This window comes from Aquila chrysaetos, chromosome Z (genome assembly GCF_900496995.4).
Source record: "Aquila chrysaetos chrysaetos chromosome Z, bAquChr1.4, whole genome shotgun sequence".
Classification (NCBI taxonomy): domain Eukaryota; kingdom Metazoa; phylum Chordata; class Aves; order Accipitriformes; family Accipitridae; genus Aquila; species Aquila chrysaetos.
In genome coordinates, this window is record NC_044030.1 from 32344465 (window position 1) to 32367282 (window position 22818).

Sequence of the window (22818 nt, forward strand, 5' to 3'; positions counted from 1 at the left end):
GGCACATACTGCCTGGGAATCTGTCCCTAGGAAACCACATTACTTCCCACCTTTAGTGATCAATGTATTCACATTTTGCATGCTTCCATGTGCGCTGTTTGTCCTCTAGTAAAAGGACACTAACTAAAAAAAGAAATTACTCCAGGAAGCTGAGAAGAAAGAATACTGGGAAAGCTAATGTGTACCTCACTTATTCTGAGAAGCCTTTCCCTTAACATAAATGACTTGCAAATAAAGCACCTCTGAGTTAAGACTCAGTGCAAAGACATTGCCTTAGCATTTGACCAGCAGTATCTCTTGCAAAGAGACCAACAAAATCTAAGCCATTATATTTTGTTTAGTGTGTTCTCCTAACACCATTCCATGATTTTCCCCGGTTTCTTGGTTTTCCCCTATTAGGAGGAAAGAGCATGTGGGGAACATCTCACAGATAGCAGTCTGGCATTACTGCTGCATTTGGAGGGCCATGAACTGGCAGCTCACTTTCACTTTCATCAGCTGTGTTTGAAAACATTTCACTTTTGGCTGGCAGTGATTCTGATGTCTGGGACAAACCGTGACAAAGCATCCAGAGTCCTGATGGATTCTGGGAGCTCTTTATATGGAAAGCCATACTTCAGGACCCTGACTAAAAGTTTGTTGAAATTCATGGGGATGTCTTGGCTGATTTCGATGAACTTTGGACCTGGAAATTGTTCAGCTGCCCTGGCTTGCTGAATTTCTAAAAGTAGTAATTGATCTGATTCTTTATTACTGTTTCAGTCGTTCCCCACTGACCACTGGCACAAGGTTGGGGGTTGGAGCAGCATGTGTGTGTGTGTGGCTGGACTCTCACGGAGGGGGGGCAAATGATCCCCCCCCCCCCCCCCCCCCCTTTTTAACACATCTATTATTGCTGGGGCTTACAAGAAAAACTAACAACCCAACTGCCAATCAGGCCCTGCAACAGTAAATCAGGTTTATACAAATGTGGAAGATTTATGATAAAGGTTCTCTGTGTTTTTGTGGGGAGATTTATAAGAGCAGCCAGAAGTTTTGGAAGCACAAATCCTGCTGATGTTCAGTGTAATTTATGGTCCAGAGTGCCTCATGCGTGTTTGAGAGTCACCCCCAGTACTTTACAGAGACTCACAGAATGCATTTAAGTGCCTACTTTTGCATTGGGAGCACTTTCACATTCGGTTTTTTGGCCTTTGGTGTTTAGTAACTTTTAGCACCATTAATCTTGCCTCAAGTACAAACAAACTAGGCTGATACGTAAAATTTATTGCTGCAGAGCAACATGATTCCAGTGTTGGGGTTTGTTCCTTTCCAGTTGGAGAAACCAGCTGGAATGGGTGATAGACAAAGAACTGCAAGAACTGCAAGTCAGTGAAATTTGCTCAAGTCACATTTGAAGGGTGAGAAACCTTTCAGATACCTGTCTTATCTTTGCACTACTGATGGACATGGAGACCTGCACCCGTCTGGCTGGGACCAGAGCACCCTGGCCACAGGTTTGTCTCTTCAGCTCACCTCTGGAGAAACCCATATACAATGTTAGGCTCAGAGGAGTAGAAGCTACAGTCAACTGGGAAGGCCCTGACCAACAACCATAGATATAAAAAAGAAAAGAAAAGTTTACTTGGTTTTGCAGTAGGCCACCACACACATGATGCCAACTACTAGAAGGGCAATGCAAATGCCAGTTATGGTCAGCACCCGTTTCTGGTACAGTTCCTCAGCTTCTAGAAAGGGACAAAAACAGAGAAGGTCACAACACGGGAGAATGGCTAGGCAAGGAGCACACAGGCAACAGCTGGCATGCTACAAACCACTGCACAGATTCACACAGCCACACGGAATCACAGCCACCACACTTCAGGCAGACTCATTATTGACTGCAAGGAGAACAGGACTACACCATAAGCTCTTAACACAGTACTGGGGACAAGCAATCATTCGTACCATTACAGTCAAAACTAATTTTTTTTTTTGTTTAAGAAGTCAACAACCATAATATCTAAGAAACAACTTCACAACTGACAAACACTCAGCATTTGCTGGAAATAAAAATGCAATGCACTAAGGTAATAACATGAATTTGCAAATGCTGTGGAAGTTTTACTCTGCAAAGACAGCTGGAATGAAGGCCAATTTTATGGGCCTTAAGAGAAATTTATTTTCTTATTATCTCTTTTGGATTGTTTTCATATCCAATATCCCTCTGCCCCCATGTCAATTTATATCTCAGTTGTCTTTACAGATAGATTTCAAAATATCATTCTACATTTGAGACAAGAGCTTGGCTTGTAATTATATCACCAATGGAAATGAAGACAAGTTTTGAGCTCTGGTCATAAAATTCAGACTCTTTCTCCAGTGCTCCTCCAAAAACACCGCAATATCAACAACCAGCAGTGCCTTGTATCAGAGAAATGTTGGGTTTCTACTTGCATCTCTTTGTGTCCAGCAAAGGAACTGTTCTATCTAGAGCAGCAGCTTGCTCAGTGATGACAACTTGTTACCAATCTCATTCATCAGAGATATTTCACTATTATAAAGATGTTAGTAGCACTGGTAATGTTTGGGTTGGAGCTACCCATGCATTCCAGCCTCACTCATGCTTGGCAGAGAGCATCACTGCGTGCTGTGCTGGGGAAACATTATGTAAGGAGTGCTGAAACAGAGGCGAGTTCTGTGTTGACACTTTATGGATGTGGATTTGCATTCCTGCTTTTAGGACAAAAATGGGTGTCTAGCTTTTCTTAAGTCTTACTTTTGATTAAGCAGAGAGCCCAGAAAACTTGCTCTGGAGGATTCAGACCAGACGGTGGCCTTTAGCCAGACTGCAATATTGACCACAGTTGCAATACCAGTAGGTGATTAAAAATAAATGAATGAATAAAAGCTGCACAGCTTTGCACTACCTTTGGGATAAATGCCAGCATTATCCCTGCTGAAAGGGTCTTGCATGAACACACAAGGTCTGTGGGACAATTCACCAGGAGGTACAGAGATGCACAACGGTCCCCCACATGTGCCATGAGTCTCTGTCCATCCTTAAATGATGCGCTGTCATAAATGTCATGCTGGAAAATGCTCCCTACTGAAGAGGGAGCAATCCTTTCTCCAATGTCTTTCCTGGGCTTATCTAGTTTAGTTTTAAAGTTGCTGTGGGAAAATGGTAAATATTCCATGCAACAAACCACAAAGCAAAAAGAAATCTTAATTTCTCTGATACAATGCATCTTACCATGGAATGAATTTGTCCTACAAGCCAAACCCATTGTAAACCAAAACACCAGCAAACAGGTCATGAGCACTGTCAGACAAAATTAATAGCACCAATTATAAACAAGGTGGGGGGGGGGGGGGGGGGGGCAGGGAAGAAGTGAGTTCAGTAAAACTAGGATGCTGCAAAAATGTATTAAAGAAAACAAAAATATAACTCCAAGAACAGAAAGTCAAAAAAGGTAAGGAAGAAAGGGTTGAAGTTCCAAACAAAACAAAACGAAACGAAACCAAACCAAACCAAACCAGGACAAAGAGAAAAAGAGGAAGGTGAAATATAGGGAAAGACAGGGTTAAAGGGTTGAGAAGTCAACTGCAGTCCTGGCACAGCATGCTTGATACTGGAAAAAACAGAGTGAAGAAATGCTTGGGGACAAAAAAAAAAAGGCTGAAGCAGAGTGTGAAGGGATTTCTCATACAGCATAACTCCTCGCCTAGGCTAGTTAGTGGCACTTAATCCCCTTCCCATTTTTGCCCCTTCTGAAAGCGCTTATTAGTTAGCCATGGAAATGGTGTATTACAAGGATGTCACAGGAAACAGGAGAATTGCGCTAAGCAATTTAGGGGCAAATTTTAAATGCTTTGAATTATTCTTTTTTCTTTTGTTCATGCTGTCAGCTGTTAGCTTGTGAAAGCAAAATGAATAAGGACGTATCAACCCGTTTTTCTTGGAGGGGAAAGGAGAGGAGGAAGAAGATTAATTAACAGTGGAAACTCTGCTTCGTTGTTTATACTCAGGAAAAAATTGCACTGACTCCAGGAGGCCCACTCCAGGCTGAGGCTGTTTTAAATGAGCTGGGCGGCTGGCCAGTGATGGGTCTGCTAAGGCTGCCAGTGGGTTGAGGCTTGTCGCTTGTGTGTTGGACGCCCCTGGGCTCTCGCCCACTGCAGGGGAGGGGGGTGCAGCAAGGGAACAGGGCGGTGGGTGCAGCCCTGAGCACTGCTCCTTGCACTGGCATGTCTGCTGGGACTGTAGGTCTTGAGAGACACAGAGAGGTAAATGCCGGAGCCTGCTTTCATTGCCTTAATTCCCTCCTGCGCCCTTCGAAATGAGGCCCATAGGAAGATCCAGCTTGACATGGCGTGCACGAACGGTGGTGCCGCCATGCCGTCCCTCAAGGCACGAGGAGAATGGCTGCCTGGGAAGGCAGAGGCCTCCGGGCATCTCTTGCCTAGTAAACCCATGAGCTCCCATGTAAACCTGTCTGTGCTCCTGGCTGACAGGGTCTCCCTGCCTGGGACAGCAGGGACCGACTGGGGGACGTCCGGGTGTCCTGTGGGGGTGGGACAGGGATCCTGGCCATGGATCTGGAGGTGGCATGGTGCCTCATGATGAGCCTTGGCCTCTCTGTTTAAGGCCAGAAGAGTTTGTGAAGCAGGGACTGAACTGCCGCGGGGCACTTGCAGTTATACTGGGTCTCACCCCAAAACTGCCCTCTCTTTCTGACCAGTGTTAACATTTACAGAGCCAGTTAATGATGCCCAGCCAAATAACACGTGCTGTGTTTGCAGTGGTCATTGAACTAGCTTGAAAAAAGTAATACCAGCCTTAGGGAAAAATCCGTAGAGAAAAGTATGTGCAGTGAAAATTTAGAAAACGTTTTAGCCTGTTAAGTATTAAAAATCATTTGAATACATTTTTTTCCCCCTGCATAATGGTAGGAAAATCAAATCAATGTGAGACTTAAGTCAAGATATTAAATCCCTCTATGTGCAGCCTTTCGAACATGCACATTATGCAATTAATTTCACATCATCCTAATTTATACATAATTGATGACATATATGGTCTTAAATTTGCTCTGTTTTAAAGTTTTTCTTCTTACAGGTCTCAGGGGATTTTGAAAAGAATTTCATTCCAAGAGGTGGTTCCGCTGATGTAATTTCATATATAAAGCCAAATTTGCAAGTCAGTTTTCTAAAGGATTTTAATTTAATTCCTCATATGTTAATGTAGCCATATATCTTCTACTATGATCTAGTACTTATGAGTGAGAATTAATATTACCTTGTGATAATAATAATAATAATAATAATAATAATAATAATAATAACGATAAGCTGGGTTGTGAGAGATTTTTTAAATTTGGACTTGTAATGGGTTTTCCACAGTTCACAGCTTAAGCTAATGACATTTTGTGGGCGCATTTTTAATAAGAACATGAACTAAAACTGTGTGAAAAGCATCACTAGCTGTTTTTTTCTCATTTGCCGGCAATTTTAGGAGGTTCCAAACTAAAACTGACCTGAATTCCAGGCTAGCCTATTCAAGACACTCGTTATTTGTGTCCTTGGTTACTAAATTTTAGCCAGATAAGTACAGTCTGTTCATGAAGAGGACTTACAAGACCTATTTCTATTATATTTAAGCTGAAGTGTAAAAATAGTACCCACTGCCAATATTCTTGGTTGGGTCCAATATGAGTTTGGTATTAGAAATATTGAATATATTTGCTGACTTGAGGATCTGGAGTCTAGCTGTAAACCTTTACTTCAGTTCACTTCTAGTTTACAGACCTAGAAATTAATGTATATATGCATACCATTTACACATATGTATATGCATCTGATTTACATACCTAGCTGTGGGTTTAGACATAAAACTTTACTTGGAAACCAGAGCTCAAAACTGTAAATCTGGAGAATTTTAAGTGGCCATAACAGTTTATCTTTTTTTATAGACTTGTTAGTTAGTCATTTTGCTTAATGCTTACAGTGTTTTCAAAATCCATCAACCCTAGAAGAACTTAGCAAAAGCAAATGTCAAAACAGTCAAAATTACACAGCAGAAAAATGAATGTACACTATGTTATGAATACTTCAGTAATTACTAGAACTCCTTAGGTCTGGAATATCCTATCACTATTATCATTTTAGTGACCTGATCTCTGCTAACATTTTGACAAGGGTTGTTGTTATAGCTGTATGATCCCTTCTAAAGCATAAAGAAATTGGTTAGGAATTAAAAAGGGGAGGTGGAGAAAAAAAATAAAAATGGGTTTATCTCTCAGGCTCTAAAATCTGTAGGCTAAAAGGAATGATTGGTCCATACCCATAAATTCAATCCCAAGATGCTCTGCCAATGCAGAAAGTTGACAAAAAAAAAAAGAAAGAAAAAGGAGAAAGTTTCAGAAAAGAGCAATACACTGTACTCAAAAATAAATCATATATGAGAATTACAGCTATTCTGTGTCTGCACATAAAATATAAGGCAAAGGGGCATGTGGTTACATGGGCAGTGCTCAAGTGTGCCTCCGTAAGCTACATGACCAGACCTTCTACAAGGGTTACACACCAAAATACATATGGGGGATCTGAACTGCCACAGTGCAGGGAACGCTGCAGGAACCATTAACCCTTAAAAACCTGACTGAGATGAAGGGGGCTATGGCTTGATGACGCCATGTGAAACAGCTGATTGTTTTTATATGGGACCATGAGAGCATAGGGACGCATTACTAAGGGGCAGCTTTCCCCTGCAAATGGGTCATGCATTGCCCTTCCTTCTGGCCCTGCTCCTGTTCCCAGTATGCGGCTCTTTGCTCTTGTGGGTTGCGACCTGGAGGTGTCTGGGACTGTTTGCTCAGCAGCGGGAGCCCTTCTCAGCTTTGCAAACTGACTGCAGCAGGGCTCTCATTTCTGGAGAATGAGGAGCCAACCCCTTTTTACCCTGCCTTTGGGCTGCACTGCCTCAGACCAACACTTGCCGGCTGGCTGGATGCACCCTGGGGTGCAGGGGCTGATACTGCTTACATGGATCACCTGCCTAAATTAACACCCCCAGGCCCCAGCAGCCAGGGGAGAAGAGGAACACAGGTTTCCCCCCAGCAGGTACCCAGAAGTCACTTCCCACAGGGCCGATACCATAACCATGGTAGCTCTCACTTTCTTTATCTTTGTGTGCTGTGAAATTTAAATCCAGTCCTAATTTTCTGACAAAATGGATATTTTATGTAGTTTGTACACATGGGGAATGCCAATTCTTTCCTGTTAATCAGTTATATTTTAAGGGTTAAGTAAGGTGGAATCCATTCAGGTCTCTTCCTGAAGAGCCAATATTACATGCCTACATGAACACTGCTAACGATATACATTAGTTGCATAGAAAGCTTGGTTAAGTCTTCAATAAAATGAATGACATGCCCATGCACATATATTGCTGTATTTGTGCCTCCTTATAGGTAAGACGCCTAGCCTGGATGTAATTTAATTTTACGGGAAGTCACTCATATCATGCAGTTTCTATTTCAAATAATTCAATGGGAAGTTGGTACTTAAAATGGGAATATATTCTGGCTGAAAGCCCTAACAGGAAAACATGCTGAAGAAACATGCATTGCTTATTCAAACCTAGATGTCATGTAGCTCTTATTTACCTTTGCTATTCCTAGCTACATTCCCTAGACCTTATTAAAAGAAAGCAGAATATCCCAACACTTCTCATTTTATAAACAGGTCATTATTTTTGATCTTTTTCTATTTAACCCAATATTGTTGCATACTTTTTACATGCAATGTGGTTCCTATTGAATATTTCTCCAGGTACTCTAAGAAGAAATAAAAGTAATTATTTTTAACAAGTCAGTTTTCATTCTGGATGTGATTTTTGTGAGGGCAGTATTGGAAGAAAAAATGCTTGGGAAGAAGGTGTTTTTCCAAAAAGTGACTTACAAGTACAACTCATTGGATGTATTGTATCATGCTGGGGTCCAGGGGCTAGAGAACAAGAGTATGATGCCTGGAAATGCTGGAAGAGGTCCTCCAGGACTGCATGCTGTTTCATGACTGGTGTGACACAGCTGCTGAGCACCCAAGATTTTGGGGTCGCTACTCCATAGAGATAGGTGGGTGGATAGCCTGGGGATACGGTGCTGCCCAGTGAGGGCACAGTGAGCACAGTTAAGGTTTTGTGTGGAGACCTTGCACCTGACAAGGGAAGGACCCATTTGGATCAACCACATGCAGCAGCAGCAGAGAAATTCAGGGAGACCAATTTCACCTCTGAAGCACCAAGGTGCCTAGTTTCTTAAGTCATTGCTTAGTTTTCTTATTAAATGTGTTCTGTGGGTAATAAGAAATTCTAAAAAGTTTCTTTTTCATGTAATTTGAATTGAAAACAAAGTAAAATCCCCCAAACTATCACAGAACATAAACCCTACATGTTGGCCAATTCTGCTTGAGAGGCTGGGATGCTGCGTCTCTTCGTGAGGCTTAGGATCCACTTTGGATCCTAAATCTTGATTCATTTCAGTGGTACTCAGGCTGGAACTTGGGATGTTGAGTCCTATGGCTCCTGTAAAAGTGTTATCCTACAACTGGTTAGAGTCTCAGAAGTACAGAAAATGTGCTTTCTTAATTACAGTATTCTATCATAGCAATTTTAGCATTTAATGAGCATTAACTGACCAGTTTATAGTGAAAAACTGTTTTCTTTAACCTTGAGCAGAAGACAGACAATGCCATTTTTCAAATCTGTTTGCATTGTTTAGGAGTCTTGGTCTTAGCAAATAAAGACTACAGTTTAGGGTGCTGAAAGGCTTTAGAAAATGAAAATTTCAGGTAAGATTGTCTAGTATCCTCACAGAGATGTGACCACTTAAGAAATATATAGGTATTGAGAAATACTGAATTAGTAAAATTGCTGAAAAATGGACTTTTAAAGATCTGTAGTTTATGTTGAAAGACTGAAAAATTGAGGCCATTACAGAGTAACAGCAGTTTTTGTCATCCCTCTAGAATATCATAGCTTTACACAACTCTCGCCCCCTTTAATTTTTCAGCCAGGCTCATCCTGACAGTATGTGGTAGAGGCTGTCATCTAAACAGAAATTTCCCTCTGCCCCTCTTGACACTGTCCCTCTTGCTCACCAAGGGTGGCAGAGCTGGAATGGACACAGTTTAAACTGGTGTCCTATGCTGAAACACTTGCCTTCAGGAAGGCAGAAACTATATTCAATTAATGCCCGAGACAGCTCACAGTATGCCCCACAAGTTGTTCTATATTAACAATACGTATATAACTGTTAACTAGTCAAGTAAATAAGTCAATTGGCCCTTTGGGTGGGGTCCTTGGCCCATCTGGGGCATTTGGAAGGACAAAGAGTTTACCTGTGATTATGCTCTAGAGAAGTTTCCTCAACATTCTATTAATCCAATGCTCCAGCAGTGTTTCTTATCCCAAGGTTCATTCTGCACAGTGTTGCTATAACAGTTCTCATGCATAGCTACATAAAAATGAGCCAAAACTTTTAATGTTAATTCATTACTTTTATTTTCCTCCATTTGCTTTGCTTCCTTGTCTTCAAGGGAGTGAATGTGTGAACATTCAAAAACAGCAAATATATCTGCATGGAAGAGGTGTATTTTTGCCACACTTCTGTGGACCACCTTCTGGTGTCTTATGGACCAATGGTGGACCACAAGCCTCAAAGTCAAAACCACAGCAGCAAAAAGCCAGGGTATTGGGGAAAACACCTGGTAGCAGCTGTGACTGCTGTGCTCAAAGAAAGGACATTACAGGGTCTGCCAGCCAGACTCCAGAGACCAGCAAAACTAGCACAGCTTGTTCTTTAGTGTCCCTTGGTCTCCAGTGGCAGTAAGGACCAGTTGAAGGAGAAAAACTGTGTAGCTGCAGTGCTGGAGGTCACTGTGGAAGTGGGGAACCTAACAGCCATCACCTCTTGGCCACAACAGGTTGTCCCATGGTTTGGTGTGTTTGCAAACATGGAAGCCAAGGCACAGGGAGCCTAAACATGTGCTTTCCAGTAGTCTCCCTCACATCCATTCCCAGTTATGCTCAGATTTCCACTTACAGAAAGGAAAGACATTTCTATGGAAGAACTTTTCTTAAAATGGAGATCCACCTCATTTCCTGTGTCTCTTTTCAAACTATTTCTAGTGCACCATGATAACTGAATCCTCCAGGGCTAACCAAACCACTGCCAAGATAAGCCAGTTAGCCTTGCACTCTGTTGGGACAGGGGATTTCTAGAATGCTTAGCATCAGCCTTGTTTTGATCTTGCAACAGGCCCTCAGCAAAGCTCGTAACTTCAGGACTCTTACAAATACCAACTCTAGGGCAGATTTCTGAAGCTAACTTTTTCTCAACAGCCAAATACAGAGACTTAAGATAGTAACAGCTCATCAGTAGGCACACTTGGCATGGAACCCCATTGACCCTTTCTTTCCAAATGAAGAAAGACCCTCCTGAAAGAAAGTAAAATTAGATAGCACTGTATAGTTCACATGTACACTTTCATTTCCTACTGGCACTTACGCTGTTTAACATTCTGATTTGCTTTATGCTTTGCAAAAGCTGCATCTACAGAGCTAAGTTAATCACCCACAACACTCGGTGCAAGATATGAACTTGGCTTTAAGCTCCAAATGCAACATTTGCCTGAAGATCTAAGTCCCATTTTTAATTGTATACTCTGGTCTGCGTTGGGTGTAATAACAAAAAGTCATGTAAATGCTTCTTCATTGATTTTTTTGGTTAAATATAAATGTACACTCACTGGACCCTTCCCAAAAGTGTATTTTTAAGATTTGTAGCAGTTCAAGAAACCTGACGTTATACTGCAGATGCAGGGTAGGCGGAAGTGCTAGAGTCTCAGAGCCATTGCCTGAGAGTAGCCTGAGGTAGGTAGCAGTGTGCTCTCCTGCCAGTGCATTGCAAGGAGAGGAGGGCTGGACCAGCATAAGTACTTACAGCTGAGCATAACTCCTGCAGCAAGGCAAGGGCATCTATGCTTTTCCCATGGAGGCAACTTTAGAAAATCTCAGCCTGGTGTCTACTGCTTAAAGATTCCTTTAAATATCCCAACTAGAGTTAGGAAACTGAAAAACTAATGAAGAAAAACCCACCTACTTCACCCCCCCTTCCCCCCCCCCCTTTTTTTTTTCTGGTTAGGAAAATGAATTTATGATCAACATACAATTCTTCCATGGTTTTCAGGGTAAATTCAGCAGCAAAAAATGGATCTTATATTTTTACACCACCTCCTTTTAAATGATTCTTTTAAGATCAGAAAACCTTAACTGCACTTTTCACCACAGTACACAGAAAAGACCATTTAAATCTAACATTTGGTAAACTTAAACATTGTAACAGCATAAAAATTTTCAAATCCATAGTTACGAGAGGCATTTTAAAAATAATTCACACTAATAAAGCTTTTAAAACAGGACATAAAATACACACTTGAATGCTGGAAGGTCTGGTCTCCAGTCAGCACCCTTGGGATTTACATGGGTAGCTTCCATGATGGGCAGTATGAATTATGTATGGACATTTTTCATCCATCAGTATAAGAGAAAACCTATGCATCTCTTCAGGCTCCAAAATGTCCAGCACATGCTAACAGCTCTTTGTCCTATATACTAATGGAAATTAAATTAAGCTAGCCTAAAGTCTCTGAAATCTTTCTGTGCTGACAAGTAATCCATCAAAAAAATAGTTCCTATAATACTGCTCTTACATCATAGTACATTCTGATGCCAGCGACAATTAATTATGAATAGTACACATGCATTAAAATGTAAGATCTAAGCAATTTTCTCATATGTTACCTTTGACTTTGCTATAGCCAATGAGAGAAAATAAATATTCAGTGTACTTTCTGTTTCCTCCCTGACAAGTAATAATAATTAACCTGTCCCTCCATGGGAAAGCTTAGGAGATATGTGACTGCAGTGCTGATTCTACCAGCAGTCTGACACAGACAGAGTCCTCTGTGTGTGTGTGTCTATGTGTGTGTGTGTCTGTCTGGTACATTTCTTTGGCCAATTAATCTGGCTCTGAAATACTTGATCTCTTGCACCTGTTACCCACAAATAAATGTGTCAGACCCCGTTGTTTATGCCATCTCTCCCCCTTTTCTTTGTCTTTCTGTGATCTTTCCCCTGAAACTTGGACAATGAGGAGGAAGAACACTTTGATGCTGTTTGGCATGTGCTCATTAGAAATGATATAAGTGTGTCAATTACCTTTAACTTGTAGGTCCAAATACAAATCTCATATGCAAGTAGAGGATTAGCTACCTGTCCCTTCGTTGGGGGAGTACTGGTCTGTATAGAGACTCATAAGCTTTTTGTAGCAAATAAAATGTGAGACTTTCAAAATGTCATTTTTGCACTTTTACTACTTGATGTCAGTGGAGAGTCTGTATCACACCACTCTGTGTTAATTTCACAGTGTTCCTAAGTAAGTCCTGCCTTTCCCCATAACCTCAATGCCAAACAATCCAGGAGAGTATTGCAATTGCTTTTTGTTATCATTTTCATGCAACAGGCAGAGACAATCAATATTAGGCCTTAGGCAACAAATCTAGTTACAGATTAAAAAAAAAAAAATTGGAGGAAAGATGCAGCGACAAGAAAGCAGCACCAACTGAGCATGCTTCTATTGCGGCACAGACAGAAAGGTAGTGGACGTACTGTAGAAGCTGGCCATTACGTAGTTTTGGCAGCGATCACCAGTAAATTCATTTGGGCACCTGAGAGGAAAAACAAACAAAAAAAAAATGGTAGAGAAAAAACAGAGAAAAGAGAAGAGGTGAATATATGCTAAGAAAGAAGCTCCTTCAGTGTGAACTGATATGACTTGGTGAGTTCACTTTCAGAAACTGAATCTCGGTTTACTGTGTCAAAATGGCTCAAGATGTTGAGAGCAACTCATTTGCTCTGTGGAAATGGAAAGAAATCCCCCCCCTGAAAAACCAGCCCAAACCAAACCAATCCAATCCAGATCAAAGTGTGTTTCGAGATGTGAGACAGAAATTCACCATTCCAAATTCCCAAATTGCTTTTAGGATGCACTTTCCACAAGGCAGCGAGGACACAAGATTTGTACATCACTCATCTCCATGAGTTTGCTTTTTTAGGGTTGCACTTAACAGCAGTCTCCCAAACAAGAAAGCTGCCACTGTGTGCAATACAAATGCATCTGCAAACGGATGGAAAGATCAAAAATAACACAAATGAGAAACATTTTGGAGGTTAATAATGCCATGGTGTACAGATTTTACTTTAGAGAATCAGGTCATAAATTATTGCATAAAGAGGCCGGTTCCAGCTGAACTGTGAAAACACCAAGTACTATTGATTTTGTTGCTGTAGTTGGGGAAGAAAGCAAAGTTCAGATTATTTTAACATACTTTCTTGGTTTTGGATTTTCATGGGCAGAGTTTCAGTACATCTTGCTCCAGTGAATCCAGGTTGGCACCTAAAGGGCAAAAACGTGATAAGCAATAGTACACCAAAACCACTGCACTAACAGACTGACATCTGCTGGCCTATGGAGATGGGAGTGCATTAAGTGACCTCCTGGTTAGGTGTTAGGGAAAAATGATCAGAAAAGGGGCAAGAAAGTGTAACCTTTCCAGAAGATATCACTTTGCAAAGTTTACAGCAAAAATCCACCAGAGAAAAAATCTAGGAAGTCTTTTTGCTTGTCTGTTTTGAAAAAGAAAGAAGAATCAGGGCTAGCAAAAATGTGTATCAGCTCATTGCTTATTCCACCTCATGAAGGGACCAGATTGAGTGTTTTTAAATTTGCAATGCAGTGTGTAACAGCAATTTACACTGTTGCTTTCATCAGTCACATAAATCCTGTGAAAATACCATGATTTCCCTATTTCTGTAATGGCACGCTGTGTCTTCCAGTAATTTCCTTTGAAGGGGAATAGTTAAAACAGCAATCACAGAAAAGCCAAAAAAAATTCCAAAAAGTGAGAAGACAAACTCAAACCCAAAGGCAGGAACTATATTCAGCATGGCTGACAAATGGAAAAATAGTCAGTCCATTCAATAAATAAGATGAGAGGGCAGAGGTGCTCTCAAAATTTGAAGCCCCACAGCTGTCCTCCCTTTCAGTTTATAAGCTCTTCTGTGGAAAACTTCAGTGCAGCTTTCCCCTTGGTCACAGTGAAGGAATTTCTCTTCTGTGTTTTGCCTGTCTTTTCTTCTGCTGCTGGCTGTCAGTTCTTCCTTCACCTTTATTCTCCATTTTGGGACAGAGATCAGGCTCCCAGAATATCATCATAGCAATGCAGGCTCCTGTGCTTCAGACATAAGTGTGAATGACTGTCCACCACACTAAACATCTATAGCTTTCAATCTTCTTTCCTCCTCCTTCTTCTACCCACTCTTACTCAGTGTGTAACCTGACATTACCTGATATCTGCATCCTTGAATACATCACTTGTGTTGCCTGTGTTTCTGATGCTCTCCATGATTTTGCCATGGTGCAAGAATCTCCCCCTCTTTTTCTCCTGCTGCCAATCTGGTGCTATCCTCCTTTTCAAACTGCTTCATCATTTACTCGCCAGGGGCCGAAAAAACCTTCTTATTTGCAAATGCATGCTGTTCAGAATAATCTTCCACCTCTTCTGTCCACCCGAGTTTCATGTGCATTGAAAGCTGTCCTGATATTTTAAATTCCACTCTTCCACAATCGCCTCTAGCCCTAAGAGTCAGGGATGCTGCCCTTGTACAAATGGGACTTTCAGAAAATCACTTTGGCAGGGGACCAGTGTCAGGCATAAGCGCTAGTATCTTGTTCAAATAAACCAGGCAGGAAAGATTTTTTGTATAATAAAAGTATCTATTGAGGCTCTGCAGATGATTCTTTGGAGCTGATTTGCTGCAATGATGTACTTTTTATTAAGGAATGGAGTTTATGTTCTTCAGAGCTAAGGTCGTACCTTTTGATAAGTACCCAGGGTGGAGATATCCCAGTCTCCACAGATATATTCTGTTGAGAAAAATGCAACAAGGATAACTCTGTAATAAAAAGGTGATATTACTGGGCACCAGAGAAGACTTTTTGCATCTTTGATAGAAGGCAAAATGCCTTTGATAGAAGCCATTTTGATCTGTGTTATTGAATGAGAGTAAGAATGTTTTACGCCTGTGATTTCAGTTTTATTTTGCACTATGGTGATCTAGTTAAATACTCATCCCTGGAAAGCTGGTATTCACACCTGCATTGGCTTTCATTTCATAGAGACCTCTACATCTTGTTTGTCAGGCTCAACCCTACACAATCCTAATGAACATGCTGCTGATTAAAAGCCTCAGGCTTTGCTCCTGCCACTGGCTGCTGGTGGTTGCTTGCTCCATCTGTGCTTGTTTTCAGATGTTGGTGCAGCTGTGGAGGTGATGAAAACAACTGGAGCACTGGTGTAGACAATGCTGAAATCACTTCCAGACTGAGCAGGGTCAGCCCTGTTGAGATGGTGCTGAAAACAGTTCAGGTGTGTTTATACTCACTCTGAAACCATTGTCAGGAAATGGACTGCAGGACCTGCCACTAAGAATGGGTCCAGGGTGGGCCAGCCGAGATGAGAGCTGAGATGAGCCTGTCCACCTAGGATTATGTGAATGCTAAAGCCATTTTATTTGTCAGATATGCAGTGCAGCACCGTTTCCAGCGTTGTTTGGCAGGTTGTTTACTGCAGATTGTGTTTTTACAAACAGCTTGCAATGGTGTCGTTTTCAAAACATCTTGTCCAGCTCAAAGTTTCCAGATGTTATTTCTTGTTGTGTCTTTCTTTTCCAGTTCATTTCCCATGTACCATTTTCTTTTATGACACGAGTAAAAGTTGGAGGCAAGAAACTTGGGGCAACAAGTAGACCTTTGTGCTGCAAGAGCCTTATAATTTCCTTTCTGCCTAAAAAAAGGCTACTCGGACTGTTTATTTATTGTATTAACTGGGTGAAACCACAATACTAAACCACATATACTAAAATATTTGCTTTTTTCCTCTACACACAGTAGTTGCAAAGAGTGGTATTTGCATGTGTTCAGAAGGCACTTCTCAGAACATCAAATGCATATCATCAAACTGTTTTTCAGCAGGAGAGGAATGGCTAAATGGATCAGGACCTCACATTTCCATTTCAGCTGCTGCCTATAAACAAATGCATTGTGGGAGAATGGTTTTTTTTTCGTGGGAAGTACAGTACACTTCCATATTTAGTCATCAATTTCATAGCCTAAGTCAGAACTAGTATTCCTGTCCTGCCTGTTGAATGAGTATCCCTGGAACTTTTGCTAGTATCATGGAAACAAATTTTCTCTTTTTGCTGTTTTCAACAATCTACTGTCAATTTCTATTCCATCAAGGCCTTTACATGAAGATGGATATAGAAAATAGCTATATCATTAAAAAGTACATCATTCACTCTTTTGCTGTTAAGAAAAGAAGCAGCATCCTTCTGTTAGAGAGAAGCATTATTTCCATCCACTGAAATTTGGATGTAAATTCATTTCTTCAGTAACACAAAAGCACTAGAAAAGATGATCTCTGTGAGCAAGAAATCAATTAGTCAGACCAGCAAGGCCTTCATGGTAGGATACTTCAAAAGAATACTCTAAAAATGTAACAGATATTATATTCATATATATTTTTCTTCAAGTAAGAAGCAAACACTAGGAATTCTGGTCTTAATTTTGATATATTGAAGAAGCTATCTGATTTTTTGTCTTCAGTGAACTTGGGGATACATTTCCAACTGAACAGAAATGACTTAGGAACCTCAGTCTCATAGGAAGCCAGTAACTTCCCAGCTTCCAAAGTCTATGATGTTTTCAAAATATGACTCATGTTCCCATGAAACTTCTGAAAATTTTATACATTAGTTTATTTAAGTAGTCTCAAAGCTTTCTTTTTCATCTTTCATATTTAGAGATTGTTTTGTTCTGTCTGGGGCCATAATTAAAATACATGTAGGGAATATACATGCTACCATAGATGTAGCTGTACAATGCATTACTAAGTCTTGACACATTTCTTGAGTATTTCACATGGTTACCTCTTGAAAGCAGGGAATTTTTTCAAAGTTCACACCAGTATCCATAAGAGCAAGATCAGATCCAGTTTGGATCATTATACAATATATATTTTACAAAACACTTTTTTTTTTTTTTAATACACACCTAGACTTTAATAGAAGATGGATTTAGGAGCTTCTTTTTTTAAATAGTATTGGGGGCTTACAAAACCAGAGATATCACTTGGAAAATTCCATGGTTGTTGTGAATCTGAGTCATGTTTTTTGGTTAGGGATAAAACCAATTTAGAATGATATGGCTCATGCTTTAGAAATTTTGTTTTTGCTCTCAACAGATGGACCATATGGAAAAATGTGAACTTGCTACTGAGGCAGAAATATGAAGAGCAAGTACCATATTTCAAACATTCTGTTTCCACAGGCATGTTCTGGGGGAAGATTTATTTTCTCAGAACAATGAAGGCAATGTGTACTGGTTAGATACTTATTTTAATTAACACTGGAATACTAGAATTAAAAGTAGACATCTGTATTTTTAATGAAATAAGAAGAGAACCATATTTTGTCTCTTCAGTTTCCCAGTACACCCACTTTCAAGTACTGACACTTTTATTTCTTACATGGCTGTATTGTGTCCTGTTTTGCTATACAACACAAAGTTTTAGTTCTGGCAAGTATTAGAGGGCATAGCAAAAGGCCCTGCAAAATAGCGGTGGCCCTGACTGTTCTCAGGATAAGAATCCTTTTCCACTGCCTTACTGTAAATGAGATTCACCCTCTCTGATTTTACAGCTCTGATGCTTTTTCCAAATAGGTCTTGGGCCACCCAGAGACAGGCACATCTGTCAAATTTGGGAATTGCCTTTTCTTTGAACTCCAGCCCCAGAATTAAAGGTTATTTCTTGTCTACAGGAGGGAAAAAAAAATCTCCACTTCATCCAAGTGTCTCTGAGACATTTAATTAAAAAATTAGCCAATGTATAACATCAAAGAACAAACACAGTCAGATCTCTGAATTTAAAAAAAAAACAGAAGTCCCTGTACCAGTGAAAATGGGGTACCTGAAACTGTCAAGACAATGCTAATTATTAGCAAGTCTGCTAGATGCTCAGCTCTGCTGCCCTGGAGTTTTCTGAGCAGTGTTTGGATAGGAAGTTGAAAGAGGCAGGTAGGCTCTTGTACATGCCCTGGAGAGTTACAGCAAACTGCTCATCTTGTACAGCTGGCTTATAATGATCATGTAAATTTAACACAAATCTTTCTCTCTCTCTCTCTCAAAAAAGAATCCAACCCACCAGAGCCAGTAACTTTTCCATATTCACTTCAGCTAAAAATGATTCTAAGATCAATGAAATATTCATCAATTTCAGCAACAGAGCAATCTGTGAAAAACCAAAGCAAAACAAAGCTTATAAAGTGCAGGTAACATCCTTCTACAAAAAAAGAAGACTCACAAGTAAAGCAGAACATTGTGGGGTTTGGTATTTGTGAGGTTTTTTTTTTGTCCAGGGTGCTTTTTAATTAACAGAAGAGACAAGCAGTCAATGCCTTCCCAACCTATGAAAGCATCATAGACCTTCACCTAACTCACCTACCAGAGTCATCTTTACAGTTAGTGTTTGATTTTTAGTCCTAGTAGACTGAAAATCTATGCAGTTACAGCAGACGACAGTCTTTACTGACCACTGTCTCTTGTCTGTCTGAAAACCAGCAATATCCTTACAAAAGCGCCCCCTTTCTGCTCAGTCCTGCTAGGTCCCAAGGGTGTTTGCCAAGGTTTAAATGCTGAGTTCCCTCTCAAGCCAGAGAGAAGCAGTAACTCACTACGACTAGTTCAACTCCAGATGTAAATGCTACATGGTGCACCACCAGGCAGGAGGTGAACTCCAGTGCTGTAGATCTTCATGGATGTTCTCCAACATAATGGACTATTGCAACAGCCTGATACACCACAGGCCAGGATTTGAGAAAGGTGTGCAAGCACACCCTTAAAACTAAACTCATATGAATTCCTGAATCAAGATCCTCACACGAAATAGTAGCCTCCACCAATTACCATGACATTTATTGGTTTTTATGCAATTAAACACAACAGCAAAAACTCCAGTTGTGAATCTGATCTGATCAGAAAGTGTTCAGTTACTAGAGTAGACAATAGGAATAACCAGTTTGTCCTGTATAAAGGGTACTTATCCAATGCAGTTACTCACACACCTTTTTTTGCTATTTGCAGTGTATTTAGTTTACCGTATCTGTTTCATTATTTCTAATATAAGGCTCAAGTTGTGTTACTTCATGCTGTGTAAACATCAATGGGGCTTGCTGTGCCAGTATCACATGGGAAGATTTCCTGGTTAGCCTCTATTATGCCTCACATATAGAACACAGAGGTCATTCTTGGTAGGTTTTCACATCCACATACTTAAAAATTGAGAAATTGTTCAGGTGCTCCTTTAAAGAAAAAGCATTTCTGGAACCTGGTGGCTCCACAAATGTAAGCAAATAGGGTATCTTACCTGCACAGATATCTTGGGGGGTTTGGAAGGTCTTTAACCATGTAACACTCTCCCCCATTTACACAGAAGGCTTTCTGCTTTACGTCACATTTTGTGAGATGACTTGTCCCAGTTGTAGATGTGGAAGTAGCTGGAAAAGACAAGAGTGAAAATACACATCAGAATGGCTTAGTTTTTCTTCCTGACTGGTAAGTGTACTTGTATGTGAGGGAGGAATTAAGGCCAGGGCGGATTTGGCAACTCCTCTGAGCTCTCTATCTGCTGCTACCACAAGCACTAATTACCTCACCCTGTGTTTTGTTGATTGACACAGGGAGTGGAGTTTAAAGGCACATGTCAGAAATACGCTACCCTACACCCAGCCTGGGAGGAAGGGAGGATTTCACTAGCCCTGTCCATAAAGTGACCTTAAATTTCTGCAACATTCATGTGTATTTCATTAAAAATGTGTAGTTTATGTGCAGTTACTTATATTGCATTAATTGCATTCAAATGATTTGGGACTATAAGAGTCATTACAGACTGCTGATATAGTGCCTAATAAAATGAGGTCCTGGATGAGGTTTCTTCCTGGCATTGCCTTGAAGTAGGTGTTTTTCACAGGAGCTTAACCTGAGGCCCTGTGCTGATTCAGTCACTTGGGTCTGAACCCCTTGGTCCAACCACTGCCTTCTTCACAGGGGAGAGGGTGACTGGCTGCATGCTGAATGCCTCTTGCCCTGCTTATCAATGATGTGAGCTGTGGCTGCTCTGGTTTGACTCTGTAGGGAGGGAGATGACGGGGAGGGGTGTGTGTGTGTGTGTGTGTGTGTAGGCATCGTCCCTTCCTGTGCTTACACAATTGCCATCCTTGTGTCCACAGGAGTCTTTGATCTGGAGGCCAGCCTAGCACCTCCTGGAGATGGGCTCATCTGAATGAAGTATTAACAGTTTGGGGCCACCAGTGCTGCTAGACACCAGTAGGTGCCCAAATTGTTATTAAATGGAAGTACCACTACACCTGCAGTGTTTCTTAGCTTACACCGTGCTGCATTTAAGGAATACCTGGAGAAGGCAGGAGCAGGGTTTAGTTAGCAACTGTTAAAGAGGCTGCCAGGGTAGGATGAGAAATCCCAGCCTTAGGATTTGCCCATGCAGTGTCTGTCAAGGAAACGATAGTGCCCTGACCAAAGGGAGCAGTACTGTAGGAGAGACAGTGCTCAAAAAGTCCCCACTGCAGTCATTGCTGGTAACTACTAGTGTAAGGTGAATCTACCTGAGGTTGCCCTAAACTAGCTAACAGCAACAGGGATGATGGGGAGGCCATATTACGTCCTCAGCTCCTCATGCTGCTCTGTGCCTGCAAAACCACCTCTGTGAGCTGAGTTAAACCTAAGTCAGGCATGTACCTGCTAGGCTGCAGCTGCAGCCCCAAACTACAGTCTCTGGTTGCACCCTAGTTTAGATAAGTTTTGCTCTAAATTCTGTCAAAACAGGGTAGGTGCGCTTGAAGCCTGGACACCAATCAGTACCCAGCTCAGGAACCATACTGCTGATGGGCTACGTGAACCCTAACAAGTCATTCAGGTTTTTCATTTCACTTGATTTTTCCCACCCCAAACTGAATCATTTAGTTGTAAGGTGCTCTCCACTGCTCACAGAAAGCAGCTCAACTTATCCCCACAATGGGTGGGATAAACAGCCCCTCTGATGATGTCTGTGTCCCTACATTGACTGCAGAGCAAGATTAAACGCTTGAGAATATGCCCCTAATTTTTAAATGGCTACAACTGACTGAAGTGACTATCCGTCATCTGTAAAAAGTGGGGAAGATTCCTGCATGGTTTTTGTTTAGCCATCTCCAGACATAGAGAAGTGAGAAATTTTGTTACAGTACTGAATAAATCCCAGTATTTTTGTTTCTGAAAGATAGCTTCTACCCTGAGGTGGAACAATGCTTTTATCTACTGACTGATTCCACTGGAGTTGGCTAGAAAGCTGCAAGCACCTACACAAAGATTGTCTGATATTCAAAGCCATTTCTAACATAAAGGCACCCAAGGGGCATGTTTACAGTAGGTGATGCTTGACGTTCTACCATTTGCTGCACACATTGAATCCAAAGAAAACATGCTTTTTGCAGATTGGCTATCAACAAATACCACTTACACATTTTGAGTTCTTCTTTCTGAGAATAAGGATGAAGTAGTCCCTGTCACATTTGATTTTCATGTGTTTCCCATCATCTTCCAAGTAAAACTGCATTTTTAGCACTCAGCACTGGGGAGAATGGGGCACCTTGGCTGGCACCATTTTCAGGGTGGCTTTAGCTATCTTGTTTCAATGACACATGAGATAATGACTATGATATCTAAGTCCCCCCTTTTACTCCATCAAAATCCCATCTGCCTGTACATCTAACGTCTCTCATACCCCTTCCTTTCTTTGCCATCAATCATCAGCGTGTCAGCTTCTTTTTCCTTCTTCCATGATGCCTTGCTTGCATGGGCTGCCCTCCTCTGACAGGCCAGGAAAATCCCTCCTGTGACCTCTTCCAAAACTCAAGCTCCCTCCTGCTTCTCACTGTTGCACCCACCCATTGTGTCACATCTCCCCAGATGCTGATGTTGACTGGGTCCTCTAAGGCTCCACTGACTGGGGCGAATGAAATGCAAACACGGAGTACTAATTCCTCAAATTAGTAGGATAAGAATAATAACACATTCCTTTCTCCTGGCCCCTCAAAGCACGATTTATAACCTCTCAGATCAGGATAAATTTATGCCTTGTCTAGAGGCAGGAAAAGGGGTCATGTTTTAAGAGTAGTCTGACACTCTTTCAGCTAGCATCGGTTCAAACAGGACTTCGCACCCAATGTTGACAAAAGGCTGGCCAACAGATTGCCATCAGCTCAGCAGTGAAGGGTTGTCTACACTTGATGTCAGTGTGTTGACCACCATCCTTGACATGAATCTTAGGATGGAGAAATTTGCCTTGTGGAAGAGCCTTTCCTTTTTCACTGGCTTGAAAGGAGCCTGGATTATTAGCCCAAAGGAGAAGTTTGACATGACATGCGACGGCATACCAAGACCTAAGATGTAACAAATGTGGGTGAGTGAATCCCATCTATACAGTAATGCACATTTTGAAGCGTTTTTGAGTCTTAACAGGTAAACTCACTATTAAGCTTATCCATGCTGATAGCCTATCCACCTTTTACCTTATTAAAAGACTTCAACCTGCAAGTGAGAC

General features: G+C 41.2%; 1 protein-coding gene across 16 annotated transcripts in view; it reads right to left on the reverse strand.

The window, feature by feature from the left end:
- Positions 1-22818, reverse strand: part of NRG1 (neuregulin 1) — a 478013-nt gene that overhangs the window by 9487 nt on the left and 445708 nt on the right. For 10 of the 16 annotated variants that reach the window (XM_030004900.2, XM_030004901.2, XM_030004899.2 and 7 more), the window contains 4 exons: positions 19588-19717; positions 12713-12771; positions 6326-6349; positions 1625-1727 (listed from right to left, as the gene is read on the reverse strand). In XM_030004900.2, the coding sequence (XP_029860760.1) occupies positions 1625-1727; positions 6326-6349; positions 12713-12771; positions 19588-19717 (316 nt within the window). Of the gene's footprint in view, positions 1-1624; positions 1728-6325; positions 6350-12712; positions 12772-13431; positions 13500-19587; positions 19718-22818 lie in introns of those variants that run through there. The other 6 variants (XM_030004894.2, XM_030004893.2, XM_030004905.2 and 3 more) reach the window with 5 other exon arrangements.